At 35.2% G+C, this 20,727-nt stretch overlaps 1 protein-coding gene across 3 annotated transcripts in view; it reads left to right on the top strand.

Annotated features, from left to right (window-relative positions):
- Nucleotides 1-379: 379 nt before the first annotated feature.
- The window catches only part of HAUS6 (HAUS augmin like complex subunit 6), a 35,829-nt gene continuing 15,481 nt past the window's right edge, over nt 380-20,727 (top strand). Inside the window, exons 1-11 of one of the 3 annotated variants that reach the window (XM_036888094.2) lie at nt 380-741; nt 3,971-4,066; nt 5,689-5,767; nt 6,302-6,434; nt 8,543-8,690; nt 9,650-9,715; nt 10,016-10,064; nt 12,342-12,512; nt 13,872-14,065; nt 14,695-14,821; nt 15,295-15,397. In XM_036888094.2, coding sequence (XP_036743989.2) covers nt 614-741; nt 3,971-4,066; nt 5,689-5,767; nt 6,302-6,434; nt 8,543-8,690; nt 9,650-9,715; nt 10,016-10,064; nt 12,342-12,512; nt 13,872-14,065; nt 14,695-14,821; nt 15,295-15,397 — 1,294 coding nt within the window. In that variant the 5' untranslated portion in view covers nt 380-613. Of the gene's footprint in view, nt 742-1,766; nt 3,544-3,970; nt 4,067-5,688; nt 5,768-6,301; nt 6,435-8,542; nt 8,691-9,649; nt 9,716-10,015; nt 10,065-12,341; nt 12,513-13,871; nt 14,066-14,694; nt 14,822-15,294; nt 15,398-20,727 lie in introns of those variants that run through there. The other 2 variants (XM_057498729.1, XM_057498728.1) reach the window with 2 other exon arrangements.

Raw genomic sequence — 20,727 nt, 5'->3', positions numbered from 1 at the left:
GAGTGCATAGATTTTACTATGATAATAGACTTGGGGCTCAGAAATTAGGTGACTTGTTCGTGGCTACTCAACTGGTGAGAATGGCTGAGAATTGAAACCAGTACTTCTACTACATCGGGCCCCAGTCCTCCACGTACGGCTTTTATCTGACGAAATAAGCACAAAGGAATAAAAGGCACTGCAAAGGGCTCAGAAAGTGCGAAGCCCATGAACAAGACGCTGCCGGCGGATATGCAAGCGCAAGAAAATTCGCTGGCTGCGCAAAGCGCGGTGGGGTCTTGCAGTTTCTCCGCTGGGTGTGATGGGAGAGGCCTGAGAGAAGGACGCATTGCATGGCGGGAGATGCAGTCCCGGAAGTCCCTTCTCCTCCGGGACCTCTGCGAGGAGGCGGATACCACTCTTCCGGAAGCGCGATAGTCGGTGTTTTTGGCGGCTTCTTTTAGCCAGCTATGGAGTACTACCAATAGAGGCTCCATTTCCCTGAGAACGGCCGTTTGAGGCAAAATGGCTCCGGGCGAAAGAGGAGCCGGCGGTGGCAGAGGAGGGGCCGCTTCTACCTAAGGATCCTAGGGAAGAGAGCCCGAGGACACCCGAGTGGTTTGGGCCTGCGAAGATGAGCTTGGCTTGGGTCAACTCTTTCGAGAAGGAGCATCTCTGGATGTATCTGCAGGCGCTCGGCTTCGACCCAGGCCCGGCGGCCGTTGCCTGCGGAAAGATCGTGTCGCACATACACCTCGGAGTGTAAGGATGCCGGGGCGGCCGGGCGCGGGAGTCTGAGGCTGGACACGCTGGGCTGGCCCGCCCTTTCGCGGATCTCGCAGATTGAAGGATCTAGTAGTCGAGCGGTTACTGGGTGCTAGGCACCGGCAATAGAGCCCGTGTCCGGTGGTTGCCACCGTGGTGGCAGAGACTATCGGTTTCAAAATCATGCCGGGAACACTTCTTGGAAAGCCTTTTTAGAGTCTGCATTTGGGGCAAAACTGGAGGGATAGCTTACTCCTCCTGCTTTGGTGGTAATACTGGGTGGTCTGTGAAGTCGAGGGAAGGGTGGCGAGTTGGTAGTGGAAGGACATGGGATCAGTATGTGTAAACGGCGTTAGAACTCAAGGGAGCCTTTTCAAGGTGGTTGCTTTTTAGTTTACAATTTTTACTTTTTAAATTAAATAATTAACAAACTTGCGGGAAAAAAAAGTTAGAGAAGGGTAATAAAGTGAAAAGGAAAAGCCTTTTCTCTACTTTCCCCTAATGTTATGATTATGATCGTAGTCTAACTACTTTGTTTAATATTTCTGTTATTGACATACCAGTTTTAGACAGTATCTATTACCTTTCCCACTATAGGCCATGAGAAACTGGGGATACATAGGCTATCTCACGTTCTCTTAAATCTTCTTAACTTTTGCAGTTAATATTATTTTCTTCTAGTGGCAAGCTTAGACCTCTATTTCTTGATGTATCAATCTCAAAAGTATCTCCTGATTCCTTACTATGTAATTTCACAATGAAGGTAGCTGTTATTTATCAGATAATCAGGTCACCTACACTTTCGTACCCTCCTCTGCTTTTTTCTTCTTCTTTACGTTTTTCAGCTGTGTTATAACTTCTGTCAAGGTTTAGAGCTGTAAATCAGTTTTATTTGGTAACTGTTTGTTTAGAAGTTACTACTATTCTAAAAATTGACAACCAGCTGATAGCATTGGTCAGTATGTGTGTGTGTGTGTGTGCGTGCGTGTGTGTATATATATATATATATACACATACTCACATGATTTGATTGCTCCACAGTATTGGCAGGGAAGCTTAAAGCTTCAGGTCTCTACTGAGAGTAGTTTCTATTGCCGTTGCATCCTTCTCTCCAGTGTTTCAGCAATCTTACTTTACTCTGCTTTGGTTTATCCAATTGCAGCCTGCTTTCTGCCTTTGAAAATTAGTTAAAATCTGTCAGTGCTGGTCTGGTGATGGCAGTTTTTTTTTTTCTTAGAGTCATTTCTGTGGGTTATGGGAGGGAGCTACTATTTTGAAACAGATGTTACCTTTAAAATGATTTAAGCATGAAAGTGGAATGAAATTTAACTTAAAACGTTAAAAAATTGTTTTATTCACTTAAATTTATATATGGTAAAATTCATTCTTTTTGGGGTGCAGCCCTATAGTTTTCTAGTTTCTGTGAGCATGTAGTTGTGTAACTACTTTTCTTATAAGGTTAAACATAAATTTAACATGTGATGCAGAAATTCCATTCTGAGGTATTTGCCCAAAAGACTTGCATTTTGAAAAAATCGTCCTGGGTGCATTACAGAGAATGGATTAGAGGAGGAGTCAGTTACATAGGCTTAAATTAAGGTGGCAGTGTGATTGGAAAGAAAAGGTGATTTCCTTCATTTGGTTATTTAACAAATATTAATTGAATCCAGTATTGGGCCTGGTTATACAGTGGTGAGTAGAATAGGTACAAACTTTTCCCATACAGAGAACTTCAGTCTAGTGGGTGAACAGACCTTCAACAAGTATCTTATTAAAATTTATCAGTGTCCAAGAGAACAGGATGCTATGTGAAAAAAATTACTGGTTTGAGATGATAAGATGGTGGGAACTTCATTTTTGTTTGCTGGGGAATAGAAACATTCCAAGGACAAGAAGAGTTGTTTGACTTACAGATAAACATGGGAACTTTTAATGTTAACTTTTTTTTTAGCTCAAGAAAATCGTTTTCTTTGTTCGCAGGAGTACTCATATCTGTTTGTCATGCATTCCAGTGTCCCACAGCCCCTTTCTTAATTGACTGCCTCCTAAACCCAGTTTCTTTTTGGAGTCTGAAAACAATCAATCACCTAAGTGAACTATCTCTTCAGGTCATTGTTGAAAATATATTAAACATGAGCTATCTCAGCTCCCTGTTCTAAATGTTAAGATATTTTATATTAGCAGATGGAGAGAATATCCATAGGTATATTCTGTTGTGTTCTAGTGAATTTTTGTTCCTTCTTTTTAATAATGTCTTGAGACCTTTCCTTTTAGTTATTTGGTTCACTTGCTTTTAACTTCTTTTGATACTTCAGTGGAAAACCATTCTCTTTTGCATCCATGCAAATGACCTTTTAATACTCGAGTAATGGAGGAGTGGTCTCATAATATTTTGTTCGTTAATTTTGACAGGTTATTTCTTTTTTTTCTTGAGTGTAAACACTCACTTCTATTGGGATATTTGTTCCACTTGTATCCTCTTCTTGCATATCCAGAGAACTTACATTGCTTTATTTTCCATACTAGTCTCCACACTTCACCGGGACTTTAAAAAATGGTAACTATACCTCCATGCCAAGTGTGACTTGTTTTGCCTTGTGAATTGCCATAATAAACCTTAAAATCCTGCAGGTGGGCCATGCAGCAGAACTGGTATCTGAAGTGGATCATCTCTATCAGCCGGTTGCTACCATCTATGAAATTCAGAAAACTCTGCTTCCCTTGGCCCTGGCAATCTACAGAATCTGAATTTTCCACTTCTTATCAGACACCTGCACAACCCCAGGAGTCTGGCCAGAGGTGTGAGAAGTGGATATTGAGTGTAGAGCCTTCAGTATTTGATGACCCTGACTCAGTCACTGGCTGTCATGTTAACTGTTGATTCTTTATAGTTGTGTGACATTTCTTACAAGGCTTAGGTTTTTTTGCTTCATTTTTATTGTTTACACATTCTATTTTTTTAGGCTTTGTTGTGATTAGTTAGGGAAATGAGGACTATAAAAACTGTAAGGGACTTGCTAGAATTACAGTATAAGATCATCCTGAGAATAAAATGTAAGGGTAAAGACCCTGGATTCTGGGGTCTAAATAATGAGAAAATTAATTTGCCTTGACCCTTTAAAGAGAATGAAAAATATTAATTTGTGTCAACTCGTATATAGCTTTTGATGATTTTTAGTCATATTAACTATTTTCTTTGTTTTTTTTTTCCTGTTTAAACCACTAGGGACATGTTTGATAAGCTGAACCGTGATGCCTTTCATATAGTTTCTTATTTTTTGTTTGAAACATTGGACCAGCCTCTCACCAAAGAAGTTTTCAAGTGAGTAGAAGTTGTTTCATTTTCTCTTTGTAAGTAGTCATTCTCAAATTTGAAAAGGGACTATGCATTAATATTAGCAAGAATTTCAGCTTTGGCCTTTGACTGTTACATGGAATGGATGTCACAAAAGTCAGGTTTGCTTTTGTTTTATAAATTAGTTCCTAACATTCCTCATAGTCTTAATTATTAGACAAAACAATTAACTGGTACCAATCCATATACTTGATTTTGCCTTATTATTTATTTGCTAATTACCTACTGCTTAACCTCTTCTTGTAGGTAGTGTTACTTCTTTTGTCTCTTTTTGCTTTCTAGGTCTCTGTAAATCCTTATGCTTGTCAAAGACATATAGTAAGGTGTCAAGTGCTTTAGGCAAAAAACATTCCTATTAAGTATAGCCTATTATATACTGTTGAATATTAAATAGTTTAAGAAGGAGATTAAAATGTAAAAACTAGCCTTGGTTCCAAGTTATTCTGCATATTATTTGGATGTCTTCTGTCAAGAAAAGTGTTCATATTTGTTCTGATGTTTATATCGTGCTGTTATCCTCTTATATAGAAAAGCAAGCCCATTGCTTAAAGCATTGTTTTTATTTTTGATAATTGATTCTTGATGTTTTGCTTTCAATTAAAGTGTTGAATGACTACGAGAATGGGTATATTTGAAACATCTTTTTGAAATCTCTATCATTAAGGCATAGGGTTTTCTCTGCCCAAATAAAAATAGATTTTCTGTTTTTTTTTTCCTGATTACTATCAAAATACAACTTACTTTATGCAATTCAGAAAATAAAGAAAAATGGAAAGAAGGAAATACAAAAATTGTCCCTAACTCCACCAACCAGAATATCACTGTTGACCTTCCAGGCTTTGAGTCTTTTTTCCTATGCATACTTAATTTTTGTCTATGAATATAGAATTTATGTTATGCCATTGAAATATAAAAAACATGGGGCCTTAAACAAATAATTATTCCTCAGAATAAAAACTTACTGAAACTGATTATCAGGGGAAAGCAATAAGTAAAGTTTCAAGCCTGTCATTTTTAACTAAACCTGAGATAAAACTTTTTTTTTTGAATAATTTTAGATCTTCTTTATCCACTGAACAGTAGTAGCACCCACTGACTATCATATAGGATATAGGTTATCTGTAGGAGTAAAAAACTTTCATGTCATTCCTTCTCCTGTGCTCTTCAAGTGTAACCATTTATGTTTCTCTTTTTTCCCCCAAGGTTAACATTCTAATTTATTTATGCCATCTTTATGCATTAGTCCAGTGAATCATTGAGTATTGTCCTCTTTAGCTGACTTCCAGTAATTTTAATAGTGATTCCTTCCTTCTTTTAATATATTTATTCACTGAGTATTTGCTCGAAACAGAACTCAAGCCTATATATATTTATAAAGAAAAATACCTAATTTCTCACAGGTTGGTGTTCCTCTTTAGTTGAAATCTACAAATGTTAGCCTTGGTTCATTTAGCATTAATGTTTCTGCTAAATGTAAATGCTTGGTTCATTTAGCATTAATGTTAGTGTAAGAGATAAATTTTGTTTTTAAATTTTTCTGAGATTGTTTTTTTGCTCATAATTCTAATACTTTTATTTTTTTTTTAAAGACTTTGTTGGCCTCCATTTGACCAAAGAAGTGATACCGAATTCCGGAAACATTGCTGTGAATGGTTAAAAAAGATTTCTGTAAGTAATCTTTTTCTGGAAGATGCAAACTTTGAGAATGTGAAAACTACATTAATTTTTTTCCCTTGCTTTATTGAGATATAATTGCACATTAAATTTTAGAGGTGATTATCTTCTTAATGCCTTTATGCTGACAAAGCATAGTATAAGCAAGTATAAGCAAGGAAATATTAATTAGAATGATACTTTTTAATGGTTTTTGGTTGTGATGCTATATATTTCTAGGAAACCAGCTTGCTGGCTATGTGCACTGGAAATAGAAATTTGAGTTCCTGCCAGTTTATATCACAGTTCTGTTTAAAGAAAACTTTTGACCTTTTAGCTTGTGTTCCCAAATAGTGTCAGTAATTGCGGCTCTATATTGTAATTATTTTTTGTGACCAAGTCCACCAAGAGTTTATAAAGATTCAAAAATTCACCTTCTGGAAAATGGAATAATCCTGATCAATCCTATTATGTTTCAAAAACAGTATGATGTAAATATAAAGATTATTGTTGAAAGGTTTCAAATAATCTTATTTCTTTTTTCCATAGGCTGAATGTGGGAGTAACTTTCCTCAAGTTGTTGGTTCACTATTTCTTTCTCCTGGGGGTCCTAAGTTTATTCATCTGATGTATCATTTTGCAAAATTCGTTGCGATAAAATACATAAAAACCCAATCTAAAAGTAAGTTAAATTTATAGTAGGAAATATTTTGTTTTGTTTCTTGAGTTTTTATTATTATTCACAATTTGTAAATCCTCAAGCTATTTTAATAAAGCAAGGTAAGATAAAAACTTAATTTACCTCAAAAGGTGAATTGTTAGTATTCTATTGGAACCATAGTTTGAAATTTTCTCTTAGTGAACATAAGTGACTATTTATTATGTTTTAATACAGGGGTTTATAGTAAATATTTTAGACTTTGTGGACCATACAGGGTCTCTCTCACATATACCTATCTGGGTTTTTGTTTTTAATACAACTCTTTAAAAATAGAAAACATTCCTTGCTGACCTCACAAAAACAGCCAATGGGCCTATTAGACCTGCAGGTTATAGTTTGCCTCTAATACGTTACATGAAATGTGTTGAATTTGTTTGAGGTTTATTTTAGCTATTGGCTATGTTAGAAGTTTTTGTTGGAAATTGCTGTTTTAAAGGAATTTCGACCTATTTGCTAATTCACAGAAACAAAATATTGGATCTTCTAGCTGACTTAAAAGAATGTTATTTGTAGCTTATTTAATATACTGCTCTGTTTAATTGGTGTATGCTCATTAAACAGGTACAGGAAAATACAGAAAAGTTGATCCAGTAAGCCCCATCCATCTTCCAATTTCTAGAGATACCATTATTGAAATTTAAAAAAATTTATTTATGTATTTATTTTAGTGCACATGTTATGTCTATACATTTTAACTATTTTGAATAGATACTATTTCTCATGATTCGGAAATCAAAAGGTAAAAAGTCTATTTCCCATCTCTATTCTCTTATTATTTAGTTAGGTTGAAGGTTGTTTCATATTTTCAAGAGCAATTTATACTCTTTTTGTACTTTATGTTCACATGCTCTGTCCAATTTTCTATTATTGGTCTTTTGTAGGTGTTTTTATTAATATCCCTTTTGTGACGTGACATGTAAACCTTTTTTTTGCAGTTTATCTTTTATGCATGATTTTTTAAATACATGTGATCTTGCTTTATAAGCATTTACATATTTTAAATTTAATGTAACATCAGCATTTTACCAATTTTTAAATTCTAATTGAAGTATGGTTGGTATACAATCTTGTATTAGTTTCAAGTATACAACACAGTGGTTCACCAGTTACCTATCTTATTAAATCCTCACACCCACTAGTGTGGTTACTATCTGTCAACCTAGGAAGATGTTACAGACCAGTTTTTCTAGTAGATGATCTACTCCAATTACATGTAACCCCAAAAAACTCTTACATGAAATATGTGTGTTTGGATTTAGAAGGAGTTCATTGTGCATAAGGTTTCTAAGCATGGGTTGTCCCATTTCTGATTTAAAACAAATCCAGTCAGGATGTTTAGTCTTTTGGTGACTTTATACTCAGTAAATTTATCCCAGTAAATATTTAGAAATGGAAGTTTTACTTTGGAGGGTAATGTTAGTGCCTGAATTAATAATGTTAGGTATAGTGTGGGGCCCCTGTTCTAGGCCATCCATCTTTATTACATTGAGTCATTTTAAGGTAGGACTTGCTACATGTATTATAGGTAAAAATATGGACTCTGAAATGTTTGGGTGATTGTTATCAGGGCCTGCTTTGATCATTAGTAACAGAGACAAGAGTTACTTGAGAAGTGCAGACTTGTTTTATTTGGTTGTCCTGTCCTGTTGCTCTTAGTATAAGTGTGCTGATGATAGCAGTGGAGGTGATGTGATCTCACCTCATCTCTCTGAACTGATTGTCCTTTGTTGTTAAGAGGTCTTGTTAGGAAGTTGCTCATGTGTGACAATGTACTTGTTCATGGATACATGAACCTGTGATAATAGGAATTATTTTGGGCAGGTGCAGTCTCAAGGTTTTTAATTATGTAAAACAACTTCAGATACCCTTTTTAAATTATTTGCTTTAAAAGTAGTTCATCCTCACTTTTGTTGAAATTAGTTGTTTTTGTATATATGTCATACCAGCTTTTAAGGAGTTGTTAGTTATAGTAAGTTGTTAATGTCTTAAAATTAAGAAAATTCAATGTTTTTGATACTTCTCAGCTTGTAAGTCTAAGTTTTCTATGATCTTATTTGTGTTCTATGTAGATTCTTCTGTACATTTTACAGAGATATTTAATATAAAGCCACAAGATTTGAATAAGTGCACTGCCAGATCCCATATAGCACGTAATAGATTTTTACAAATTTTGCAAAGAGAAGATTGTGTTATCCGAAAATATCAGGAAAATGCACAGTAAGTAATACTTGAATAGTTAGAAAATGAAAATGCCTTTCTTTTTAAACAGATGTCATCAATATGCTGTCAGTGGCAATAATCCATGCTTACCTCAAAACCCCCTGGCTGTTATTTTTCGATTTTCAAGCCAGATCATTTCTGAGTAAAATGCTTTAAAACACTAAGCACATTGTAAGTTGAAGTTTAGAGAAAAGAAAAAGATAGTCTTAGTTCAAAAATCCAATTTCTTAGGTTTCTTTTTAGCATGGGTATACATTTTTAAGCTCTAATTGTAGTATCCTTTTTTCTTGACTGCCATAGTGTTTTGTTTTTAATGTCTGCTTAATAGTCTCTTGAGTATCCATTAAGTAGACACTCCTTCCACATAGGTATTCTGTAGTTTCTTTAACCATTTCATACTGTTTTATATTTAGGTTCATCTATTTAACAGATTCTTTTTTTTAGTAACTTCAATGAGCCGGATACTATTTAGTCACTGGGCTTACAGCTTTAAACAAGATAGTCAGGGTTCTTATTCTCAAGAAATAGATTGTGTCTAATTTTTTTTACAATTAGAATTAACTACAGTGAGATAACTTTTTAAATGCTCTGTTATCTATTATGAAAGCTACAGGAGCCTTTGAAATTGCCTTAAAATTGCAGTGTTGCCTGACATAGATAAAGTTAAAATTTATTCCTTAGGTATGTGAGACAAGGATAAGAGAGCACAGTAGTCTTACTTCCAACATTTTTACTCAAAGTCAGAGAGTTATATGAGCCATGTCAATAGCAGTCTGTATGTCTGATTGCTCCTGTAACTCTTACAGCGAATCTAAAGTCCATTAGCTGGCTGCTGGGTGTGTTTGGAGGAGTCCTCAGAGGCTATGAACAAAGATATGAAATAGACAAATACAAAGTGGTCTACTCCAGTTAATTGTAATGGAATGATAGTTGTCATTTTGTATGTTATCTTACAGATTGTCAGTTAAACAAGTACGAAATTTGAGGTCAGAATGTGTGGAACTGCAAAACCAAGTAAAAAAGTAAGTAACTTGCAGAGCTGAAACTTACCTTATTTTAGCTCTTGAATTTTACAGGTAAGATAACTATGAGTCCCAGAAACAGTTAAAATAATATATCATTAGCTAGATAATGATAGGACTAGAGCATAGTTCTGATTCCTAGTCCAGTTCTACTAACAAATTATTAGTGCTTTGAGCTAGAATTTTATTTTTGTTTTTAATTAGAATGGTTGTTGGGTTTGCAGATCACTTAACTCATTGGATGGAGAATTACCACGTGATTTTTTTTTTGATGACTAATGAGCTTTAATTTTTAACTAGAATGGAGCCTTGTGATGACCAAACTAATACAGAAGAGAAAATTCAAAAGGTAAGACAATTTTTGAAGGGAGAAATGTAATGTTTCGTTTGTGATATGCGAATGCTTGCTTGCTTAATTGAACCTCTTGTATTTTTCTGTCATTTCTTTTTGTGGCACTGTTACTGTTTTTTTACTTGTTGTAAGTGATACTTATAAAGGTATCAACAGGGCACTCTAAAATGCTTTCATATAATGGAAAAATTAGTTTATAATTTATAAGACTATATAGAAAATCAGTTTTTAAATATGGCTAATTTAAAATCTTTCATGCCAGTAAGAAAAGTTTAGCTTGACTATGTTACTTAATCAGCAGTACTAGTTTATCTAAATAAAATACATTAACTGGAGAGAGATGGTAAGTATCGAAGAAAAATGAGTCACATTGAGGCTAGCTTGGTAGTAGGGAGGAATCTGGCAGACAAATGATCTGATATTTTCAGAGGCTGGCTATGATGTGGGATAGGAGTGTTTTCTTAGGTCTTCTTGTGTTCAGATGAAATCTCCCTTAAGCTTTTTGTTCTGATTCTATGGTCACCAAGCTGCTTTGATTATTAATTTGGCTTTCCAGACACTTTGTCACTGGAAAAAATGAGTGTCCTTCTCAGGAAACAATTATTCATATAGTGGACATTTATTTATCACCTGCCTTGTGCCAGACAGTCTTCTAGATGCTTGCTAGAGCTATAGCAGTGAAGAAAAAGGTAGTTACTTTCTTTGTGGAGTGACCAATTTAGTGAATATGAATATTCCTATTAGTGAGCACAATATCTTTGCTTGTAAATATAAATAGGTTGGGAAGCAACCTAAGTGTCCATCAGTAGATGAATGGATAAAGACGTGGTACATATACACAATGGAATATTATTCAACCATTAGAAGAAAACAAATCCTACCATTTGCAACAACATGGATGGAGCTAAAGGGTATTATGCTCAGTGAAATAAGCCAGGCAGAGAAAGACAAGTATCAAATGATTTCACTCATCTGTAGAGTATAAGAATAAAGAAAAAACTGAAGGAACAAAACAGCAGCAGACTCACAGAACCCAAGAATGGACTAACAGTTACCAAAGGGAAAAGGACTGGGGAGGATGGGTGGGAAGGGAGGGATAAGGGGGATAAATGAGCATTACGATTAGCACAGATAATGTAGGGGGCTCAGGGCACGGGGAAGGCAGTACAACACAGAGAAGACAAGTAGTGATTCTGTAGCATCTTATGCTGATGGACAGTGACTGTAATGGGGTATGTGGTGGGGACTTGATGATGGAGTCTGATAACCATAATGTTGCTCATGTAATTGTATATTAATGATTCCAAAAAAATATATATATGTAAATAGGTTGGTGTGAAATCTATTGAAGTTTTCACAGCAGTCTCTCCTGAATTGGATTGATGTTCAGTTTCCCTGAGGGCAATTTTCAACCATAGTCAAGATAAACTTTCTAGAACTTAAAATCTGAGAACCAGATCTTGGATTTTTGTTAAGTTCACCAAGGAAATGCCATCCTATGAGACCTCTTTAGACTGCCAGCTGATGAATCTTACTTTGGGGACAACTTTACCTTGTGCCATGGGAATACACAGACATTAACATGGGTATAATCATTGTATTTCCCCACCTCCCTGCCACTTTTGTAAATTCTTTTGAAGCTTAACATACATACAAAAAATGCAAAAATTCGTAAGTGTATGACTTGACAAAATTTCACAAAGTGAACACACCCATGTATCCAACACACAGTTTAAGGAAGAGAACGTTACCAGCACCTGGAAGCCTCGAGCCTCCTTTCCATTCACAACTATTTCCCCACAAGAGTAATACAAGCCTCACTTCACACAGTAAAGATTAGTTTAACCTGTTCTTGTAAATGGTAGTGTATAGAGTATGTTCTTTTGTGTTCAACTTCTTTCACTCACACTGTTTTATCCGTGCTGCTGTGTGTGTAGTAGTAGTGTGTTCATTCTCATTTCTCTATAGTGTTCTGTTTTATGAATATAGCACAATATACAGAATACAGGTTATTCTAATTGCATCATGGTAGTATAAGGTTTCTTAGATTTGTTTCGAAAATCATACTGGGCTAGATTCTCCTGAGAAATTTCTTAGTTTTAAGCCCCTTTTGGAAATAATACCAGTGCTTCTAGACAATTTTCTCACCAGAAGTCATTCCAAAAATATTTCATTTGTTCCTGGGAGTGAGCATATATTTATGTTTTATATTTCTTTAATGTATGTACAGATTATGTATAGAATTTAATACCTTGTCTGTGTGTGTTTTCAAAGGTTCGGTCTTTGTGGGCTTCAGTGAATGAAATGCTCATCTTTGTGGAAAAAGAGAGAGAAATTGTTAGTTCCATTCTTAATCTTGTTGACCAGTATACATTAGATGGAACTAATGTTTCTATTAACATACCAAGGCTCTTACTTGAAAAAATTGAGAAACAAAGGTATCAGGTAAGTATTTGATTTTAGGAAGCTTTTGAGATAACTCCATTCACATAGTTATTTTATATATTATATATTGTTTTTCTAATGTTTCCAGAATTTATTGTTACATTTTGTAAAACTTTGATAACAAGGAGTACTGTTAAGGGTGTGTATATTTATATCCATCAGCATTTACAAATTATCTCTTCCTTGTGTGGTACTGTACTATACAGTGTAGAAAGTAGAAGGTTGCTTAGTAGGAAGATAATACGGTAACTAGTTCTTTATAAACTCTGGAATAACAGTGGTCTGTCTCCTAACTACTAAATGTCTTTTGAAAATATGTCTATCCTTAATCTTGATGCTGTTGTATTTTAAAGTCATTTCTTTCTTTAACTTTTGTCTCTGCTCTCCTGTGGCTATTCAGACTGCTCTTCTCACTTTTTTCCACTGGTTCTTTTTTCTCTAGTAAATGTATTCCCCACGGGTTTCTTTAATGCTCCCTCTTCTTTCTTACATTAGAAGTTCATCTGTAATTCATTTTCTTACTCAATTCTACAACATTATCTGCCTCCTATACAATAATATTCCCAGATTGGTATTTCTAGTTTTCCTGTCCAACCTAAACACCATCAAATTATTTCCACTTGCTTATGGGATATTTCCATCTGGATAGCCTGCTTTTTTTTTTCTTCTTGTAAACATGCAATTCATTAAGCATCTGCTATATGCCACGTATTGATTATAGTATAGGGGATACAAAGATAAAATGTTGTGAAGAGCTTTCACTTTAATAGGTAGCATGATAGGCACTTGAGGTTCTGAGTACATAAAAGTCATGATCTGCAAACTCAGATTCTGATAGGGGCTAGGTAGGTAATATATAAAAAGGCTAATTGTATAAATGGGATAAAGTAGGAGATGATGAGATTTCTGGAGAAATAGTAATCTTTGTGTAAAATCTTAAGATACTGGCAAATAATTCACATGATATAAAAATACTGGAACTGTGCAGTCCAAATACATGTCTTAGTTTGGATTTGGCCTTTAGGGGGCATCAATTAGTAACTTGTAGAACATAAAATCATTATCTTTCTCCAAATCTTCTCTTTCTCCTCAATCTTTGCTTTGCTTTTCGTTTATTTGCATATCTTTTATTCTAGTTCTCAGCTTTTTACATAATATAAAATGTAGCATGGTATGTTAATTCCTCCACAGTAGTTTCCTTTGGACCAAAATTATTTACATGGTTTTATTCTTGGGTCAACATTTGATTTTTTTCACTCTAAGGTAATCTTTTTATATAATAGTAAAAAACATAAATATGTTAGCAGTTTGTTATCTTAAGAACTTACAGTTCATTAATTTTTCCCTCTGAATTCTTAGTTGCACATAGGTAATGTTTATGAGGCTGGAAAATTGAACCTCTTAACAGTTATTCAGTTATTAAATGAAGTCTTGAAAGTAATGAAATATGAACGTTGTCAGGCTGACCAAGCAGAACTGACAATAGACCTTCACTTCCTTGAAAAAGAGACCAAATTTCAAAGAGAAAGATTATCAGATCTGAAGCATATGAGGTACACTAGAAAGATCTTTTGTTATTTATTGGGGGAGGATGGTTTTGATAATTTCTCAGCACAACTTGTGTAGTTAACAACTCTTCAGCTTTGGCAACAAGTGTGAAAATTCTACTAGTACTCAAAAAACTGAACTCTCAGAGAGACACATGAAGTGCAAAGGAAAATTATGTAGTTTTCTTTTTATATTTAATAAATTATTTGCTCTAAGTGATACTTCTTCATGAAATAATTTTAACTTTTCTTTAGCTTTTCTTTCGTGGGGTCTGCTAATAAAACTAGGTCTCAGAAAAATTCTTATTTGAGCAGAGTGACTGGGAGATACGGGCTGCCTTTAGGAATGAACAGAATGGGAGTAGAATTTTAACTGTAGTTTAGAACTAGGAAAAAATTTTATTTTAAAGATAATTGGAATAAGATGTATGATTGCTTTCTAGTCTTAAAAAGAAAAAGGGTTTTAGGTTCTGTATGTTCACTGAAAATTTATTCAATTTATATGTGCTGTACTGTTTGAACATTCAGTTATATTTTCTTCCCCTTCTCTACAAACTTGTATTCTTAAATTTTACTCAATATTTTTAAAAGCTGTATTTATATTTTAAAGGATGTCAATTTTTATGCTATCATAGGTATAAAATAAAAGAAGATCTTATGACTATAAGACATTCTATTGTAGAGAAACAAGGAGAGTGGGATAAAAAGTGGAAAGAATGTCTTGGTCTGTCTCCCTTCAGTCTCATTAAAGGTTGGACTCCAGTAAGTAATGTTGACTTGCCTTTTGGAGAGTAGTTTAATATAAGGCAATCTCTTGATTTATCATGTTACAAATGACCTAGAAATGCAATATGTGTGTGTATGTTTGTCATCTTTGCAGCTGAGCCCAAAGTTCAAATGTTTTGGGTTCTATAGTTTTTCTAAATACATATTAGAATATTCATAAAGCTGCTGTTTACTGTTTTCAAATTCAGAGAATTGTAGTAAAAAGAAAATGAGACATTCCTCTTGATGTTAGGTAATATGACATTTGAGGCACAGTTGGAGGACAGACTAGTCCCTTTGTTGTAATATTGTACTCCTTCACTTAAAAATAGTTACAGGATAATTTATATACTTGGTAATTCTGTCTTTGCTAGGGGAAAAATAATCTATTCATAGATTAATTTACATAGTGTTATCATGGTAGTAAGTAAAATGATTGTATTTCAAAATCATGAATTCTGTGTTTTAAGGCTGTGGATCTTTTACCACCTATGTCTCCCCTCTCGTTTGATCCTGCTTCAGAAGAAGTATATGCAAGGAGTATTCTTTTGCAGTATCCTGCTTCATTTCCAGGTTGGTTGTTTATTTATTTCTTTTTCAAACTTCCCTCCCATCAGTATTTTTCACTATATTTCCTTTACATTCTGTCTTGTTTTTTTCCCCAATTATTATTATTATTTTGTGATGAAATGCATATAGAATTTTAGTCATTGCAGAGTGTACAGCTCAGTGGCATTTAATAAACTCACAAAGTTGTATACCATCACCACTATCTAGTTCCTGAATACTTGCATTACTTCAAAAGGAAACCCCATACCGATTAAGAAGTCACTCCCCATTTCTCCCTTCCTTAGTTCCTTGCAACCACTAATGTTCTTCTTTATAGATTTGCTGTTCTGCATATTTCATATAAATGGAGTCATGAGCCTTTTCATATCTGGCTTCTTTCATTTGGGGGGCAATTTTTCACTTTGTACAAAGGTTCATTTATCAGTACTTCATTACTTTTATGAATACATCCTATGTATGGCTAAACTGTATTTTATTTATTGAGTCATACATTGATGGATCCAGGTTGTTTCCACTATTTGGCTATAATGAGTAGTGCTGCTATGAACATTCATTTACAAGTTTGTGTAGAAATCCACCATTTTTTTTGTTTGTTTGTTATCATTAATCTACAATTACATGAGCAACATTATGGTTATTAGACTCCCCCCATCATCAAGTCCCCACCACATACCCCATTACAGTCACTGTCCATCAATGTAGTAAGATGCTATAGAATCACTACTTGTCTTCTCTATGTTGTACAGCCTTCCCCATGTCCCCGCCCCCCACATTATGTCTGCTAATCGTAATGCCCCTTTTTCTCCCTTCCCAGCCATCCTCCCCAGTCCTTTTCCCTTTGGTAACTGTTAGTCCATTCTTGGGTTCTGTGAGTCTGCTGCTGTTTTGTTCCCTCAGTTTTTTTCTTTGTTCTTATACTCCACATATGAGTCAAATCATTTGAAACTTGTCTTTTGTCTTTCTCTGCCTGGCTTATTTCACTGAGCATAATACTCTCTAGCTCCATACATGTTGTTGCAAATGGTAGGATTTGTTTTCTTCTAATGGTTGAATAATATTCCATTGTGTATATGTACCACCTCTTCTTTATCCATTCATCTACTGATGGACACTTAGGTTGCTTCCATTTCTTGGCTATTGTAAATAGTGCTGTGATAAACATAGGGGTGCATGTCTTTTCAAACTGGGCTCCTGCGTTCTTAGGGTAAATTCCTAGGAGTGGAATTCCTGGGTCAAATGGTATTTCTATTTTGAGTTTTTTGAGGAACCTCCATACTGCTTTCCACAATGGTTGAACTAATTTACATTCCCACCAGCAGTGTAGGAGGGTTCCCCTTTCTCCACATCCTCGACAACGTTTGTTGTTGTCTGTCTTTTGGATGGTGGTTATCCTTACTGGTGTGAGGTGATATCTCACTGTGGTTTTAATTTGCATTTCTCTGATGAGTAGCGATGTGCAGCATCTTTCCATGTGTCTGTTGGCCATCTGAATTTCTTCTTTGGAGAAGTGTCTGTTCAGCTCCTCTGCTCATTTTGTAATTAGATTATTTGCTTTTTGTTTGTTGAGGTGCGTGAGCTCTTTATATATTTGGGTGTAAACCCTTTATTGGATCTGTATCCATACTGTAGGATGTCTTTTTGTTCTATTGATGGTGTCCTTTGCTGTACAGAAGCTTTTCAGCTTGATATAGTCCCACTTGTTCATTTTTGCTGTTGTTTTCCTTGCCCGGGGAGATATGTTCAAGAAGAGGTCACTCATGTTTATGTCTAAGAGGTTTGTGCCTATGTTTTCTTCCAAGAGTTTAATGGTTTCGTGACTTACATTCAGGTCTTTGATCCATTTTGAGTTTACTTTTGTATATGGGGTTAGACAGTGGTCCAGTTTCATTCTCCTACATGTAGCTGTCCAGTTTTGCCAACACCAGTTGTTGAAGAGGCTGTCATTTCCCCATTGTATGTCCATGGCTCCTTTATCATGTATTAATTGACCATATATGTTTGGTTAATATCTGGACTCTCTATTCTGTTCCACTGGTCTGTGGGTCTGTTCTTGTGCCAGTACCAAATTGTCTTGATTACTGTGGCTTTGTAGTAGAGCTTGAAGTTGGGAAGTAAGATCCCCTCTGCATTATTCTTCCTTCTCGGGATTGCTTTGGCTATGGGATCTTTTGTGGTTCCATATGAATTTTAGAACTATTTGTTCCAGTTTGATGAAGAATGCTGTTGGTATTTTGATAGGGATTTCATTGAATCTGTAGATTGCTTTAGCAGGATGACCATTTTCACTATATTAATTCTTCCTAGCCAAGAGCATGGGATGAATTTCCATTTGTTAGTGCCCTCTTTAATTTCTCTTAAGAGTGTCTTATAGTTTTCAGGGTATAGGTCTTTCACTTAACTGGTTATGTTTATTCCTAGGTATTTTATTCTTTTTGATGCAATTGTGAATGGAATTATTTTCCTGATTTCTCTTTCTGCTAATTCATTGGTATTGTGTAGGAAAGCAATAGATTTCTGTGTGTTAATTTTGTCTACTGCAACTTTGCTGAATTCAGATATTAGTTCTAATAGTTTTGGAGTGGAGTCTTTGGGGTTTTTTATGTACAATATCATGTCATCTGCAAATAGTGACAATTTGACTTCTTCTTTACCAGTCTGGATGCCTTGTATTTCTTTGTTTTGTCTACTTGCCATGGCTAGGACCTCCTCTACTATGTTGAATAATAGTGGAGAGAGTGGGCATCCCTCTTTTGTTCCTAATATTAGAGGAAAAGCTTTCAACTTCTTGCTGTTAAGTATGATGTTGGCTGCGGGATTATCATATATTATATTACCTTTATTATGTTGAGGTACTTGCCCTTTATACACATTTTGTTGGAAGTTTTTATCATGAATGGATGTTGAATTTTCTCAAATGCTTTTTCAGCATCTATGGAGATGATCATGTGGTTTTTGTCCTTTTCGTTGATGTGGTGGGTGATGTTGATGGATTTTCATTTGTTGTCCCATCCTTGCATCCCTGAGATGAATCCCACTTGAACATGGTGTACGATCCTCTTGATGTATTTTTGAGTTCAGTTTGCTAATATTTTGTTGAGTATTTTTGCATCAATTTTCAGCGGGGATATTGGTCTGTAATTTTCTTTTTTGGTGGGGTCTTTGCCAGGTTTTGGTATTAGAGTGATGCTGGCTTCATACAATGAGTTTGGAAGTATTCCCTCCTCTTCTATTTTTTTTGAAAACTTTAAGAAGAATAGGTATTATGTCATCATCTCTATATGTCTGATAAAATTCAGAGGTGTATCCATCTGGCCTGGGTGTTTTGTCTTTGGGCAGTTTTATGATTACTGATTCAATTTTGTTGCTGGTAATTGGTCTGTTTAGATTTTCTTTTTCTTCCTTGGTCAGTCTTGGAAGGTTGTATTTTTCTAGTAAGTTGTCCATTTCTTCTAGGTTTCCCAGCTTGTTAGCATTTAGATTTTCATAGTATTCCCTAATAATTCTTTGTGTTTCTATTGTGTCTGTCATGATTTTTCCATTTTCATTTCTGATTGTGTTTATGTATGTCGATTCTCTTTTTCTTTTAATAAGTCTGGCTAAGGGTTTATCTATTTTGTTTATTTTCTCAAAGATCCAGCTCTTGGTTTCATTGATGATTTCTGTTGTTTTATTCTTCTCAATTTTAGTTATTTCTTCTCTGATCTTTATTATGCCCCTCCTTCTGCTGACTTTGGGCCTCATTTGTTCTTCTTTTTCCAGTTTCAATAATTGTGACTTTAGACTATTCATTTGGCATTGTTCTTCCTTCTTTAAATATGCCTGGATTGCTATATACTTTCCTCTTAGAACTGCCTTTGCTGCATCTCACAGAATTTGGGGCTTTGTGCTGTTGTTGTCATTTGTCTCCATATATTGCTTGATCTCTATTTTAATTTGGTCGTTGATCCATTGATTATTTAGGAGCATGATGTTAGCCTCCATGTGTTTGTGAGCTTTTTTGTTTTCTTTGTACAATTTATTTCTAGTTTTATACCTTTGTGATCTGAGAAGTTGGTTTCAGTTTGGTAGAATTGCAATCTTTTTGAATTTACTGAGGCCCTTTTTGTGGCCTAGTATGTGTTCTATTGTGGAAAATGTTCCATGTGCACTTGAGAATTATGTGTATCCTGCTGCTTTTGGGTGTAGAGTTCTGTAGATGTCTGTTAGGTCCATCTGTTGTAGGGTGTTGTTCAGTGCCTCTGTGTTCTTACTTACTGTCTGGTTGATCTGTCCTTTGGAGTGAGTGGTGTGTTGAAGTCTCCTAAAATGAATGCATTGCATTCTGTTTCCTCCTTTAATTCTGTTAGTATTTGTTTCACATATGTAAGTGCTCCTGTCTTGGGTGCATAGATATTTATAATGGTTATATCCTCTTGTTGGACTGCCCCCTTTATCATTATGTAATGTCTTTTCTTATCTCTTGTTACTTTCTTTGTTTTGAACTCTGTTTTGTCTGATACAAGTACTGCAACACCTGTTTTTTTCTGTTATTTGCATGAAATATCTTTTTCCATCCTTTCACTTTTAGTGTGGGTATGTCCTTGGCTTTGAGTTGAGTCTCTTGAAGACAGCATATAGATGGGTGCTGCTTTTTTATCCATTCTGTTACTTTGTGTCTTTTGATTGGTGCATTCAGTCCATTTACATTTAGGGTGATTATCGAAAGATATGTGTTTATTGCCAATGCAGGCTTTGCATTTGTTGTCACCAAAGGTTCAAGGGTAGCTTCTTTACTATGTAACCATCTAACTTACCTCTCTTATTAAGCTATTATAAACACAGTCTGATGATTCTTTATCTCTCTCCCTTCTTATTCTTCCTCCTCCATTCTTTATATGTTAGGTGTTTTATTCTGTAGTCTTCTGTGTTTCCTTTGACTGCTTTTGTGGACAGTTGATTTTATTTTTTGCCTTTAGTTGGTATTTGGTTGGTCTGCTTTCTTTGCTCTGATTTTATTTTCTCTGGTGACATCTATTTAGCTTTAGGAGTGCTTCCATCTAGAGCAGTCCCTCTAAAATACCCTGTAGAGGTGGTTTGTGGGAGGCAAATTCCCTCAACTTTTGCTTGTCTGGGAATTGTTTGATCCCTCCTTCATATTTAAATGATAATCGTGCTGGATACAGTATCCTTGGTTCCAGGCCCTTCTGTTTCATTGCATTAAATATATCATGCCATTCTCTTCTGAACTGTAAGGTTTCTGTTGAGAAGTCTGATGATAGCCTGATGGGTTTTCCTTTGTAGGTGACCTTTTCTCTCTCTCTGGCTCCCTTTAATACTCTGTCCTTGTCCTTGAT

The sequence above is a fragment of the Manis pentadactyla genome, chromosome 3, assembly GCF_030020395.1.
Source record: "Manis pentadactyla isolate mManPen7 chromosome 3, mManPen7.hap1, whole genome shotgun sequence".
Taxonomy (NCBI): domain Eukaryota; kingdom Metazoa; phylum Chordata; class Mammalia; order Pholidota; family Manidae; genus Manis; species Manis pentadactyla.
Note: the sequence above shows the minus strand (reverse complement) of the source record. Positions and strands in the feature narration are given on the sequence as shown.